This window comes from Dipodomys ordii, unplaced genomic scaffold (assembly GCF_000151885.1).
Source record: "Dipodomys ordii isolate 6190 unplaced genomic scaffold, Dord_2.0 Scaffold104, whole genome shotgun sequence".
In the NCBI taxonomy this organism is placed as follows: domain Eukaryota; kingdom Metazoa; phylum Chordata; class Mammalia; order Rodentia; family Heteromyidae; genus Dipodomys; species Dipodomys ordii.
Window position 1 is genome coordinate 7,994,664 of NW_012267320.1, and position 16,229 is coordinate 8,010,892.

The 16,229-nt window shown below is 38.0% G+C and overlaps 1 protein-coding gene across 1 annotated transcript in view; it reads left to right on the forward strand.

Annotated features, from left to right (window-relative positions):
• Positions 1–16,229, forward strand: part of Adamts5 (ADAM metallopeptidase with thrombospondin type 1 motif, 5) — a 46,959-nt gene that overhangs the window by 23,057 nt on the left and 7,673 nt on the right. The window contains exons 5-9 of the mRNA XM_013027456.1: positions 996–1,163; positions 8,256–8,539; positions 9,838–10,021; positions 10,933–11,108; positions 13,196–13,371. Coding sequence (XP_012882910.1) covers positions 996–1,163; positions 8,256–8,539; positions 9,838–10,021; positions 10,933–11,108; positions 13,196–13,371 — 988 coding nt within the window. The remainder of the gene's footprint in view (positions 1–995; positions 1,164–8,255; positions 8,540–9,837; positions 10,022–10,932; positions 11,109–13,195; positions 13,372–16,229) is intronic.

Here is a 16,229-nt window from a genome sequence, read left to right on the forward strand (position 1 = left end):
TTGATATTAGACAATAAAATCAGTTTGTGTGTGTATTGTGTATATAGATGAATGGATATGGTGTGTGTGTATATATATATATATATATATATGAGATGATAGATAGATAGATAGATAGATAGATAGATAGATAGATAGATAGATAGATGTGGTAAGTATGACACTCAGTAATAAATATCTGTCAAGACAGAAGAACTGTGGGATGGTTGGGTTTGCAGAGGACCTGAGGTAGCTTCTGTACATGTAGCCACTGGCTGAGTACTTTTGAACAATTATTCACCTGCTTAGTGAATTCAATATCTTAATACTTGATCATGTACTTTTAGACATTCTTAAATGTAGATGGGTGTATTTTTAAGGTAAGCTCTTCATGTGTAAGGTTAACAAATACTCAGCATTTGCTAGAGAACTAAAAGATACAAATGTAAGCCAGAATACAGTTGCACATAACCAGAAAGATACGAATTCCACTTAATCAAGTCAAAGACACTCAAAAATCATCTAGTCAATGTTTACAGTTTGCCTGTCATTCGGTTGAATACAGATGTCTCCACAGTGGGTGGTGAGAGGTATACTTTGCTCTCTTGAAGCATATGGTTGATGAGAGAAGACAGAAAATTAGACAATCAAAAGAGAATGTGGCAAGGGCTATGACAATCCCTTAGTTGCCTCATAAGTTCCGGATAGTAAATAGAGCTTTGTTTCTATGTGTCAGGGAGCATATATGAATGCAGATGAATTATGGGATTATCCACTTCTCAGTTGAAGTCTTCAGATTTTATCCAAATGTCCATGCCAAACAACTGCTCCACTAACTGTGGAGCTTTTATATCCTTGGGGTCCAGTCTGTCTTCCTGAAAGGCCAGTTAAAATGACCCCATCTAGGTTTGGTGAGGGAAAATCTAATGCAAGTGGCTACATCATTGTAGGGAGTAAATAGAAAAGCAAACTCCTTGCACTCTCTTATTTGAATTTCCTTTGTTCTTTCCCCTTAGGACATCTACTTGGCCTTTCCCATGACGACTCTAAATTCTGTGAAGAGAACTTTGGTTCCACGGAAGATAAGCGCTTAATGTCTTCCATCCTAACCAGCATTGATGCATCCAAACCCTGGTCCAAATGCACCTCAGCCACTATCACAGAATTTCTGGATGATGGCCATGGTATGTACCATTGAGAGGGAAACGTACTCGCATTCTTAGGAGCTTTGTTCTGTTACATCTTCATCCTGGTCTTCCTGCCCTCTAGGACAATGCTGTGCAGACAGTGCCAGAGACACAGCAAGGAAATTGATTTTCTGTTGGTGTGTGATGCCGGCATTTTTGGTGGCATGATAGCTATGGTATTTTTGCTTTGGAATTGAAAAGTTCAAAGGAGGAACAGTGTGGGAGACCACACAGCATGTTTAGCAGCGGGTGCCCTGAAAGCCTGGCTTTTATTCCTTCTTTCACCACAGGCTTCCTGTCAGAACTTTTGGCAGACATCTTGGTTTGTCTGCTCTTAGTGTGATTCTCAGCGTTACTTGTTACATGCATATAATAGCAGTGTGGTTAAGGTGTAGGTGATAACTCACTGGTTTGTTTTTTTGGTATCATAAAACCAGGAAAGGAAGTGTTCTAAGTTTTTATTGACTGGGAGAATTTGATTTCATCTTGCCAGCACTTCAGAACAAAAACTGAGGAGCAATTTGAATGAAGGGAATTTAAGAGGATCAAAAGGAAATCTTTGATAGTCTCCTTAAAAGACAGTCGAAGAGTGTAATACACTTTATTAACTCTGTTAAGACTAGGATTTGTGCTGTAAGCTATATAAAAATATAGAAGAAGTTGAACTTTCTAGAAATAATAAATCCTGGCCACTAAGTAGTCTTCAAAACAAGCTGTCATAAATTTTCTAGTATCCTTTATTATTTCAAAATAATAGAAACACAGGAGGTCAGACATGTTAGAATTAGAAGAAAGCTTATTAGCGCTGACTTCTCATTATTTAGGAAAGAACATATACCTTTGTTACTCTTTTCACTGTTAAAATTGGACTCTTTCTATATCTAGAATTTAAATTGTATGAAAAAGAAATTATTGATGATATTAATTTTCCATATAATTGTTTTATGATCTGTGGCTCCAAATAAAATAACAAGTCTGTGGTAAATTTACCCTAGTTGTACACAGTGTATGATTTAATATTTTGACAAATTTATGAGACCATATCTAAAATTTCATTCTACTCTCATGAAGTTACATGCACTTGTACTGACAGCTTGTTTTTTTCTTTTTGAATATCTTTTAGTTTTCCTATTCTCTATGCTAATTTTCTAAGCCAATAATAGCTTTAAATAATAAACCTCCTATGGGGTTGGGGAAAACTTCAAATGGGTAAATTGAGGCAAGAATAAAATGTAGCCCTACAATGTAAGATGAATAGTGGTGTGATCTCATTTTCTACAAGGTCAAAAGCCCCAAACCTATCCCATTAATATTTAGGCCTAAAGGTACCTGAATATTACATACTGATACATTAATCCATACACACAAAGAAGATTTCTAGTCATTTACAAAAATTCAATGGAAACACTAATGTAAAGGCAGCAAAGCAATGGCAATTTTTAAGCAGACATTCTTTTTTTTTTTTTTGTCTTTTCTTTTTTGGTACTGGGGATCGAACCCAGGACGTTGCAATTGCTAGGCAAGTGCTTTTAAGCAGACATTCTTATAGAATCTCTACAACTTCCTAATGGCACTTGATGAGTGCATTGTCTGAAAAGTCATTCCTGTGTATCTTATTCTCCCTCTTCCTCTTTAAGTAGAAGTAAGACAGTAAATTCAAGGTCAAAGCATTGGATTTAGTTTAAAATTGATCAGCCAGAAGTAGGTGGTCTCTCCAGCACCTTGTCATGGCCAGATTTACATCCACTAGTACTGAGTGTTTCCTGATTGAGATTTCAGCAGAAATGCAACATAGATAGGCAATTTACGGCTGAAGAGCAAATGTGCACGCTTCCATGTAACAGTATCTGGAGATTTGGGATTCAGAGAAATGTCAGCCATGTCTCATGGGACTCCTCTGCCCCTCGGCCAAGATACTTGTAGAAATTCTGCAGTGTTTATATAAGTGAGCTGTAGGCAAGGTGGCTAGAAGTATGATCCTCTAAAACAAGGGCAAGCATTGGCAAAGAAATTGTGCAGTAAAAGCAGCTTATTGAATTTCCTTTCTCAAATGCTTGGTAACCTTGAGTCCTGTGTTTGCTACATCTTTTAGTCCACACTGCAAACTGAGGAAAAAGGCCAACCCCTTCATCGACACAGCTCACGAACATTCACAACAGTTTTAAATATTAACATGTAGCTTATTTTAAAAGCCACCGGCTGAACATAGAACTTGGAGAAAACCGGGTCTCTGAATCTTTAATTGCCAGCTACTTAAAGTAACAATAAGAGTGAAACATCCAGTCTTTCTCTTTGTGTTTTGATTTTTCACAACAAATATGCTGTTTGGAAGAATGGAAATGAGATACTTTGTGGCTATAGTGGCTTATACTTTTTTAAAATTTTAAATATATATTTTTTATTGTAAAGATACTGTACAGAGGGGTTACAGTTACCTGAGCAAGGTAATGAGTCCATTTCCTATCCAGCATTGTTACCCCCTCTTTTGTTTTTCCCCTACCATCCCTTTCCTCCTCACCTCCCCAACTCCTCCACCCCTGCAAACTTGTAAAGTTCGTTTTCAACATAGTGTCTTGTACATCTCAGTGTTACAATGGGTCATCCTGTATCCTTATTTCAGTATTTTGTTATTTCCCTTCCCCTCCCTAAATTAAAAAAAATGTATATACAAGATTCAGGTCACCAGAATCAAATACAGTGAAAACAGGGGTTGTACCATACAAAGAGACAAAAAAAACCCACATAGTACATTAAAAGTATATTAAAAAGACCAACAAGAAAGATAAAAATCTCTTATGTCCCTATCTCGGGGTTAATTTCGCTTAGCATCAGGTTATATGGTCATATGTACATAGCTTTTGACCTCTTCTGGTTGTCCTAGACATACACTAGTATGAAAACCTTGCTTCATCTTAAATCATGCAGAAGTCATCTTATTTCCTGGCCATTGCCTCTGCTGAGCAGTGACTCTAGTCTCCAATATTTTCACAAACAAACTCCTAGGCTTGCTCTGGCTAACACCCTTTTCCCCTTTGTCAACGGCCTTTCTTTGTTATCATGAGGCAAAATGGTTCATCAAAGAGTAGGAAGATATTCCTGTTTCTCAGTGTTTTATTTTTCTAAACAAAGTCTTAAATGAGAGCGGTAGATTGGGGGAGATGAAGACAGAAAGCAAAAATGGAACCTATCCAGTGCTGTTATAGGCCCTGGGGTATTTTTCTGCAGGAACATTAATTGATTTCTTCTAGGCCATGAATATTTGGATCAATGCTTAATTGTATGCCTTAATAGTAAAAAGGAGAATAAGGCTAAAATAACTACAATACTAGAAATAGGAAGGAACAAAGTAAAATTAAATTTAAAATTAAAAAAGACAACCTCTTTAATCCTATCATTTCTACTTCATGTCAAAGATAATTCTAAAAGTCAAAGGTATAAAAACAGGGTTTTTCTATTCTGTTGTGTTTCCTGGAGACAGGAAGGCATCCTCTTCATCCCCTACTGTAAACTTAATCAATGGTGAAGGAATGACCAACTCATCCCTTTATTATCTCTCTCAAATCACTTGTGCTGAACTTCTTAAACTTGTTTGCCTTGTTGGAAATATTTAATGTACTGTGGAGGGCAAGAGTAGATATGCAATCTGTACACATTTCTGTTGACTTGCTTGTAAACTATCTATTTATATACACATGTAAGAGAAAGGAAGGAAAGGAGAAGGGAAGGAAAGGGAAGACGATACAACAAGGCAATTTGTGGGACTGAATGGAAACAGTAAAATTTGGTAACAAAGCCACAAGAGAATATCAGACTAAAGTTTACTTCATGTTTTTGTTTTCTTGGTTTGGAGGCCCAGAAAGGCCTCCAGTTTGTGATCTTGCTTCTGACTCCTGTTGAGGTTACACGCATGCACCACCACCACACCCATCTGAACTAATTTTATTTTCAGTAAGGAAGGGTTAACTTTGTATGCCTTCTTTAAGAAAAATCAGTTTCCCACATAATTTTAATAGCAAAGCAAATGTATTACTTATTTTTTTAAGTTATAGTGGATTAGCCTTTGTAAAAAGATGCTTTTATGTTTAATGTTTATGTTTTAATGTCTAATGTTTTCCTATAGGCAGATTCACATTGTGTTCTGCATTTCCTTTCACTCTTCATGCACTAGAGAAGGAAAGAGGATGTCAATGATTCTCAGTGATCCATATTGAAGTAGGGACTTCTTTTGGGTCAAAATAAGTAAAATATACCTGTACCATAGGCAGGCACAAATGGCAAATTCCAGCCGATGGTCAGTAATTAAGGCCTATGATCAGTGCTTTTAGTATTTAAAAAAATCTCTTCAACAGCACTTTTGAAGAATTGGAAAGCATTCTTGCTGATTCAGAGATATGTTGACAGTCTTCAACGTCAGCAGTTTGTTAGCCCTCCCTCGTATATACAAAGCTGCTTTTTATAGACAAATGAAGATAAGGATTCCTCCCCCTTCCTGATGGCTTCTAAAATGCCTGATTTTCTTCCGTCTTGTAAACAGAGCTTAGTGAGAGTTTTTACTATCATTCTTTCCTATTGAGTTGATGTGAATGTTTTGCCTTATAACTCAGGGTTTTTTTCCCCAAGTTCTCTTTGGCGGGCTATTTCTTTTTAATGCTTTTTCTGGCATGTCTTAAGAAGCTTTACCTATTCAAATGTTCTGGCTCTGATGTGAAATGGGAGCTTTGCTCCTTATTCATTTCCATACAATGCCTCCATCACAGATGCACACATTGGTGTAAGGAAAAACCTTGAATGTAGTTATGAAAACATTGCCAGTAAACTTAAAATGTGCTGAAAAATCTGTTTCTTGGTGGCAAGTGAGGATTTTCAGGTCAAATGGTTTTCTTCTATTAAAAAAAGAATGGCTGGAATATATGTAAGAGGTTGTTAAATGTATGGAAACACAACTCACTTGTTTTTCTTTTAAAAAATATTTTTCCGGTTTCCCTTTGAGAGTGTGTTAGTTAATTCTACCTTTATGCTATCATAGGGGCAAAAGAAAATACTACATAGATCTTGAAAATAAATTAAGGGGAGATTGATGAACTTGGCCAGGCACATGTAGCAGGTTAGTGTTTTACCAGGACTCGACTTCAGGCCAGATGTTTCTAGCCTTAAATATGATATCTGCCCTAAAGGGATCTTTACAAATTTTGGCCTTTGGCAAGAAAATAAGTCAGCTAGCCACATGTCAAACAGAGGCAGCATGTAGCCATGAAGAGGCATGGCTCTGAGCACAAAACCACAAAACTATGTGACCGGGGTAAGTGCCCTATCTTTTATATTATCCAGTCTCCTTATTTTAAGCTAAATAAAATCAAAGGGTCTACATCATAGGGTTCCTAGGCACATGAGGTATCTAGGGATTGGAGATATGACTCATTTGGTAGAGTGCTAGCCAATGAGTGAAAGTGGATGCAGGCACTGAGTTCCAGTCCTAGTCTCAGACCTAGAAAAAGAAAAGTAATAATCTAATAAACATAAAGAACTGAGAATTGTCATCATCATTATCTTTTTCTTCCTCCCCCCCTCCTCCTTCTCCTTCTTCTTTTTCTCCTCTTCCTTCTCTTCCTTCTTGCTATTATATTCTTATTGCTATTCTACTTCATGCTAATATTCTTATTGATATTATAATCAGTGAATACACCTAAATAATCAACAAAATAGAGACAATGATGGACAATTATCATGCATGAGCATTTGAGTAGAAAAAAATATGGCGTCATCTCACTAGACAGAGATTCTTTTTTTAACTGATTATCATCATCATCATCATCAAACTGTACAAAACAGTTACAATCGATAGGTCAATTAATGAGTACAATGCTTTTTGGACAATGTCACTCCTTCCTTTATTTTCCCCCACTTTCCCCTCCCCTGGGCTGGGATTCTTTGGCAATCATTTTGGAAGAAGAGAAGCACAAGTAAGTTTCTGATTTTATGTCATCTCTGTCCCAGCTTCTGAGGACTTTGTGTGTCATTCATACTTGTTCTGATCCTGTTTCTTACCCCCACATACAATGAATCAAGACACCAACTTGGTTTTGGTGGACATGCTGTAAATTTCAACAAATATTTACTCTATGAAAAAACACATTCAAAGGCAAGAATAAAAAGAGAAGCATATAAAGATGGGCCAAATTATTATTCTCTCACAATCCTTTCTCTTTTGTGGATATTGAAAGCTAGATTAAAATTTCTATCAGTCTTGGAGAAATACTTTGTTTACTCTATCTGCTTTACTTTAGTGGACGACCTGTTGAAGTGGTTCTGGGTCAAACCTAGAAGGTCTCTAGAACCACCTAGATACTAAGCAAATGCTTAGTGTGCTCAGATGCTCGAGATACCACTTTGAGGATTATCTTGGATCCAGTGGAAAGGAAACGGGTGAGAGGCAGACACATTCAAAATGGAGAATGAGATGCAAATAGGATGCCTTAGATTACTCTTTCTCAAACTTGTATGGAATAGTTATTATCTAATTAACTTTCAGACTTGTAGGTCCATGATTTTGGTGTCTCAGCTCAATGGTTATTTTCCACTTTCATTTCTTTTCCAGTACTAGGAATTAAACTTGGGACCTCAGACTCTTGGCTGGCATTCTTATCTCTAGAGCCATGTCTCCATCCCACTTTTTGCCAGTTGTTTTTTTAAATGAATTCTTGCAGCTTTTCTCATCTCCCTGGCTTTGAACTATGATCCCCTGGATCTGGGGATTTCTGAGCAGCTAGAATTAAAAGTAGAAGCCACCTGCACTGAGCCCAATGGTTACTTTCACAAGTACTTATAAAATTGTTGCATGTATTCATACTGCTACTAGCCTGTTTCCATCTCCAGGTACTCTCAAGAACATCTCCCAGGGAAGATGCTGGATTCCAACCAAGGGCCTAATGCTACCCTTCACACCTCCCTGTTCCAAGACATTAAACTGCAGATTTATGTGTACATCAATGTCCATACCACATGCACTGTTTCATTTTAAGATCTCCTACCTTAGTGATTTGAAATCTCAACCCAGAATAGCGATCGTTGTGGGTTGTTCTGTTCTTCTAGGTAACTGCCTACTGGATCTACCACGGAAGCAGATCTTGGGCCCTGAAGAGCTCCCGGGACAGACCTACGATGCCACTCAGCAGTGCAACCTGACATTTGGGCCCGAGTACTCGGTGTGTCCTGGCATGGACGTTTGTGCCCGGCTGTGGTGCGCTGTGGTACGCCAGGGCCAGATGGTATGTCTAACCAAGAAGCTACCGGCCGTGGAAGGGACGCCCTGTGGCAAGGGGAGAATCTGCCTGCAGGGCAAGTGTGTAGACAAGACAAAGAAGAAATATTACTCAGTAAGTCGTTTTCTTGTCTTTCAAAGGCTGGGAACCCAACAGGGGAAACAAGTTCCCGGGACATATATGGGAATTGCCGTCCAAGGGCTTTATTTCCTAATTCAAGTACTTTTCCCCTAGGAATCTTGTTACAATATCATAGTTTGTCTGCTGTAACCACTATTAGTAACCCAGCGCTGGAGAACAGGGAGATAATAGGGATTTCTTCACAAATTATAAGAATAAATATAAGCCAGAGGCCATCTGATAGAGGTCCCCCTCCCCCCCAAAAAGAGCTCCAGATGGAAACACATTTTTAAATCCCCTCTTGTAAAAACTATTGGAACATATTCATTTTAACTCAGTAAGGAAATGGTAACAAAGCTGACTGCATAATTCTTACACAGATTTGGTCCAGTGTGGTTGCTTTTTATTCCCATAGCAACTCATATAAGCAGTGGAGCTATAGAAGCTATGTGATGTTAAACACACAGTCCAGCATCTGGTTCGCACCTGCTGCCTTAATCTCCGAAGCTAAATCAAAGTATATATTCATTCTCATTTGCAAGACTGGCAGTGTCCCCAGGAGACTGATGCCCTGTGTTATATCTTTGGTCCATCGGGTCATCCAGCATGGGACATCAGATAGAGTTCTGAATCAGTTCCAGGCAAAATGGCGTGCAATATTGTGCTTTCTGGAGTCTCCTGCAAAATTTCAAGAGGAATAGACATCAGGTGTCATGAGAGCATTACTCCTTTCCCGTGTGGGTGGGGTGTGCAGCTTGGCTGAAGGTCCCTTTTAGTATGTGGAACAGTTAATGAATTTAGTCAAACCTAGCTCAAATGCACTTAGGTATGGAGTAGAGTCTGCAACAGAGAGGATGCAATGTCAACAAAAGAACCAGAGAATTTTAAGACTAACGGAGAAAGAGATACAAGTACAACCCTGCAATATCTGGCATCACACAAAATCATCAGTATTAGACTCTTCTTTACATATCCAGGATCAGAGTACACAGAAAGTCAACACAGTTCAGTGACGTCGAACAGGGTTTTATAACATTCAGAGACAGAAGTTGAAACAGCATAGAGAAAATGGAAGGCAATCATTGTTGTGCGCTCAGTATCAAGGAGCCACTTCAGATCTTTTACAGTAGGGAAGAGGTGAATTACCCGGGATTGGAAATGCTCTGGTGTGGAAAACATTAACGCTGTTATAAAATTTCCACTGTGTCATTGTATGTAACTGATTCACAAAGGTACATTGTGAATGATTCCCTCTTCTCTGATTTTAAAATATCTTCTCTGTTCTGTTTCAGACATCAAGCCATGGTAACTGGGGATCCTGGGGCCCCTGGGGCCAGTGTTCACGCTCTTGTGGAGGAGGAGTACAGTTTGCTTATCGCCACTGCAACAACCCTGCACCCAGAAACAGTGGCCGCTACTGCACAGGGAAGAGAGCCATCTACCGCTCCTGCAGCGTCGTGCCCTGCCCACCCAATGGTACGCTGCTCCTCTCCCTTACAATGTCTAGGTCTGTTTTGTGTTTACTTTTTGGTTTTGTCAGTCTTGAGGCTTAAACTCAGTGCCTAGGCACTGTCTCTGAGCTCTTTTGCTCAACTCTAGTGCTTTGCCACTTTAAGCCACAGCTCTACTTCTGCTTTTCTGATGGTTAATTGGAGATAAGAACCTCACAGATTTTCTTATATGAGCTGGCTTTGAACCAGGGTCCTCAGATCTCAGCCTCCTGAGTAGCAAGAATTATAGGTGTGAGCCACCAACATGCATCTAAAATGTCTCCTTATATATAATGTTTTTATTCTAACAGAAATCATTAGAAGCTGGAGAGATCAAATTAAGTTTACATTGTCCACTTGCACTATGCAGACAATCTTTAAATCATCATTATTACTGAAAACAGTGTATTTGGAAAACTGAGACTAAAATAATTATTTTTTAATATTTTCTTTTTCTTATTATCTTTAAGGAGTTGACGTTTAACAAAGCAGTTTATGAATACAGTGTATCTTGATTAATGTCATGCCTTAGGACATTCTTACCCAACCTTCCTCTACACATCCTTGCCCTCATTTCTCTTAAAGTGTAATATATACAATAGATGTTTTGTCTTATTTCCCCCTCTTCTCCTCTTCATTAATTTACTCCTTTCCCTTTGACTCTACCTCACCGTTCTGCAAGTACCCACTTTGTGGTGTTTTATTTTGCTGAGCTTTGATGTGGCCTTTCTATTGTCAACTCTATCTAGTTGTAATTGTTCTATCTTGGTGCCAAAGAAGCTCTGTATAACAAATAATGTTCACATCATTTCTTCCTATCAATTACATAAATGTGCAAGAATACAGCTGAGTGTCAGAGCAGATAAAGGATGAATGCCGATGTACTTTGTTTCCTAGGTAAATCTTTTCGCCTTGAGCAGTGTGAAGCTAAAAATGGCTATCAGTCTGATGCAAAGGGAGTCAAAACGTTTGTGGAATGGGTTCCCAAATACGCAGGCGTGCTGCCAGCTGATGTGTGCAAACTGACCTGCAGAGCCAGGGGCACTGGCTATTACGTGGTCTTCTCGCCCAAGGTGAGTCCACACCGACTGGAGGAGTGATCGGCTTCCGCGGTGGAAATGATTTGGAAAAAATGTAACCAGCACATACCAAACATAAATGTCATTATTTAGGGGGTGGTTAGATTTTGGAGAGGTTTTGTTTCTATCTCTATAGTTTCTGTATTTTTCAAGCTTTATACAGTGAATAAAGACCATTTTTACACAGATTCAAGTAAATGTTTTAAAAGCTATCCTTTGCACACTGTTAGTTACTCTCAAAGAAGTTGAAGAGTGACCCTAACTTCAAAATAACTGTAGAAACATCTAGCATTTCTTAGGCACATGTCTAAAGGGAGCTTAGAAAGCCAACCCTTTCTACTTTTCTAACATTTTCCTTAAGGATTCCTTTGCTGAGTTATGAAAATAGCTCTCAAGATCACTCTGTCTGATCCACGGTGTTGAATAGTTCTGAAGTCTTTAATATAAATTCGTGTTCTTCTAGATGTACACATTATGTGTGTATAGCTGCTCCTTGTTTTTTTCACAGATAAGCATTTTCTAAAAATACTAAAGTTGATTTTTCTAGCTTTCAGTCTTAGGCAGTAGATTTTTTTCAAACACGATGTAATTTGTTAGTAGGTGCTATGTCTAAAAGACTTCTGAAATTTATATGTGTATACACATAGACATATAATTGGAAAAGAAACCAATACTCCACTTACATAACATTTAAGACACATCTTTCTGATATGAAATAACACATTTTAATTTTGAATATAAAAAGCAAAAACATCAGTTGGACACACCACCAGATAGAAAAGTGCTACATGTTGACATATATTCAATTTATAAACACATAGGCAAACTCACATACTGAAAAGACAGACTCTCTCATGTCTGCAATTCAAGCATGCATGTTAATATATATGTATACAGTCATGAACAAAAGCTGCAGTTTATGCACATACTATATTTTACTAGCTTTGTATTTTTAATATTTTATGATCTTTAAGTAGTTGTACAAAGCACTTGTCATTCAACAAAACTGTCTATGAATACACTGCATTTTGATCAATGTCCCCCCGTCAACATTCTTACCTATCCCTCCCAATTGACCCTTTCCCTCACTTTTCTTTAATTTTGTAATACATATATATATATATATATATATATATATATGGCATTCTTAACTGCATTCTTCCCCTCTTCTTTTCTTCATTTATGTACCTCAAACCCCTTGGCCCCAACTTACCTTTCCAAGTGCCTATTTCCTGGTGTTGATTATGTTGAACTGTAATTTTGCCTTCCTAAGGAATTACACTGTTTGAGTTCTCCATAAATCTACCATATTTCAATTAATACATGAATGAATACTGACTTACCACCCAAGGCATTGACTTACATATTTGCCAATCAATTCTAGCTTCTACATATGAGAGAAAACATGCAGCCTTTATCTCTCTGAGCCTGGCTTCTTAACTACACTAATTCCTTTATACAAAACCAGTCTCTTTGAGGACCTAATTTCCTGACTTCCCTGATTCTGTTTTCTGTGGCAATGTGTTTGAGTCTGTTCATTCAACCCACAAGAGAGGAGGCTTTTCAAGTTTTGAATACGTTTAGATTTTTAAATCTGTTACTGTACTAATGCTTATGCAACAAAGAAGAATCATTGTGCTCTTAAGCCTACTTAGACTCCACTCTCTGCAGGAGTAATAGTCCCACACATGGAGTGAAAAGATTGTTTTCATCCACACAAAAAGGCCAGATTATGCTGTGGGAACATGGTTTGCATCTAAAACTTGCATACAAAAAATTGCATACAAAAATTGGATCACCTACCAAATAAAGAATTAAGCTCAAAGGAGAAAGTGCATAATCTAGTTTTCTGCAGATCTTCCTGCCTGCATTTGTCAAGGAGGGTTTGACTAGATACTCTTGGAAAGTAAGAAGTTGGCAATCTTATGGGACGCTTGTTGTTGGGTTGTTGTTCCCTTGAGGTACAATTTATTCCAATCAAAGTAAAAAAAATCACAATTTAGTAATTGTTAGTTTATTAAAAGAACCAACTACCCGATGCCCAGAGGTTGCTCACCACTGAGGTGTTTGTCCTGACTCAGGTGACCGACGGGACCGAATGCCGGCCGTACAGCAATTCGGTGTGTGTCCGAGGAAGGTGTGTGCGAACTGGCTGTGATGGCATCATCGGCTCCAAGCTGCAGTATGACAAGTGTGGAGTGTGCGGAGGAGACAACTCCAGCTGTACCAAGGTTATCGGAACCTTCAATAAAAAAAGGTAATGTGATAAAGCCCTGCCCTTCTGGGAACTGAACAGAGCTCTCGACTCTTGCAGAACTGCTACAGAAAACTCAACTCACCACATCAGCTCTCTGTAGAAGGAGATCGAAAGTGGCTCTGGTAACACTTTATGAATGTAAGAAGGGAGGGAAGGGAGCTGAATAAAACTCAGGCATCTCTAGAAGCAGTTCGGCAAAAGCCATGAGGTCAAGGTGTAACAGAGTCAGAAAAGTATATGTTTGTATTGTGAGAGAAAACATTCCTCTTGGTTGAGTTACGATCGCGTGAGGAACAATTCTATTTTACAGTTTGTAAAGCTGTTCTGCTTAGCCTCTATTCATTTTATAAGAAAGTGCATACAAGATTGTCTTCTGCTTCTTCACTTTAAATTGTATTACTCTAAATGTGTCCATTGTTTCATATTAACATAGGTTCTCTCCTAATATGTTTTTGTTGTTGTGAAAAGAGCACTCCTTTTCATGAGTTATATTTCTTGTGTATACTGGCTCTTTCACTCCAAGAGGCAAAAATACTTCACTCAAGAAATTACAAATCGCAGCTGGGCTTGGTGGCTCACGCCTATAATCCTAACCACTCAGGAGGCTGAGATCTGAGGATCACAGTTCAAAGCCAGCCCAGGCCGGAAAGTCCACAAGACTCTAACCTCCAATTAAAGCACTCAGAAAAAGCCAGAAGTGGCACTGTGGCTCAAGTAGTAGAACACTGACTAGCCTTGAGCACAGACAATCTCAGACAAGGCCCATGCCCTGAGTTTAAGCCCCAAGACTGACAAAAGAAAAGAAAAGAAAAGAAATTACAAATCATAAATACATGCCAAATAACAAGAGATAAAACTTTGGATATAAAGAGAAGAGCATGGACTCTGGAATTCAACTGATAATAGTTTTATGAATCTAGTTCTGTCTATAAGTTTGTGAGAACTTGGGATGTCACATAATTTCTCTTGTTCTTATTCTTTTTATTCATAAAAGAAATAGTATGTTAAATCACATGTTTAATATGTTAATTAAAGAGAAATAAAGAAGACATAGTGAAGATGAATCAATAAGTGATACCCCATCTTTTTAATCTTTATCTAAATGCATGTCAGTTTTCATGGACAGTGACATCCTGAAAGACACTGATATTTATGACAAATACATTATACACAATAAATAGATATAGAAATAGATAATTTGAAGCCAATCATGTAAGTACAATTGTTCAGTTTACATGATTCATTAAAGAAGGATGCAGTCCATTTGCTCTCTCAATCATTGAGAGAGCCTCTTCTTTCTTGACCTAGTCTCATTATTGCTATAGAGACCATTAGAAGTACTTGCAGCAAGAACTACTGTAAAGACAATTCTTCTCAGCTGCTTCAAACTTGGCATTAAAAGTATATCATGGAAAGAAAGGTTGCAGTACAAATGATAGAACTACAAATATTGCCTGACCTCTGGTGTCACCTCCAGCAGATCTCACACACTATGCAGACATTCAAAATGACCAAGCAAAGGAGTTTTCTAGCATAAAATATGATGCCAACATCATGTAGAAGGGCTACAGAATCTGATGAAATGAAGGATCTTTTTTCTTCTTTGCAAAACTTCTCATAGGTTCAGTGTTTTGGCTGAGAGTACCTGCATTCTTGATGTTGGTGCTGTGTTGTCTCTCATATAAAACAAGATCACGAACAGTAGGGCATACCAAAAACTATGAAGCATCATGATAGTGTAAAAATTGTAAATTATGTTTGATGTGGTAAACATCTGGCTAAAAAAATATTCTTAATATTCATTTTATTCCTCTTATTTTCTAATGCAATAATAATTCCTTGCCTAGCTACTTTGAACCATCAGTGTAAAAAGCCTTGTATATCTGAGGTATCATAGCCTGCCCTTCAATACATTTGAATGGTGAAAGATCTTATAAGTGATTGGTTCAACTCCTTGTTTTACAAAGGAAGAAAGTAGGATTCTGAGAGTTTAGGGCTTATCCATTGCTGCATAGCCAGATGAAGGATGAACAGTCTTTAACTTAAGACATGGGCTACCTAAGTCATTCTGTAACTTTTGAAGGAAAGAAACAGTGATCACAGAAGCCACTTGATATCTAGAATTTACATGGGGCCCCAGTAGAGTACAAAGAAAATGAACAAGGAATTCACCTTAAAACATATTTTCTAAAGCAACAAAAATATAAGGGCCCTGATTCTCAGTCTTACCCAGTGCCTGGTAAAAGTTAGATGATTGGCCACAATGCTGCCTGTGCTCACTGATACTCATCAATCAACACAAGACCAGTGCTAAGAAATAAAGTTCTAAAGTTCTCTGGATTCTCTTATTCTTCATCCTGTCTATTTTCTCACAACGTGTCTGCTATCGTTTTGAGAATGATTATAATCAGAGTTAATCAACATTAACCACTAACAACCATTTAACTGCTATAAAATATAACCTGCATGGCTAAAAGTATGCCTGGGGTCATTGTGAAAAGATTGCAAATTAATAAATGAAGATTTTGTTTCTAGCCTAGCATGGCTACCCATGAGTTCTGAAGCAAACTTGCTCACTTGCTTTCACATCTCCAGTTTACATTCTTGTAGTGTAACGTGAGATATCTCCAACTTCCTTCCTAACTTGATTTGAAGCCCCTTAAAGTTTCAATATTGATACTGGGTACTACAAAAAAAAGTCCTAGAACCAAGTCTTAGCTGTAATGTATTACAAAGCTAAAGATAATTCACTGAATTAGAATGAGCAACACCCTGAGCATGGCCCTAAAGCTCTGACAGACTCTGACACGTGTGTGGGGGTCACTAGATACATGTCCAGGGGACGAGGGATTCCTTGA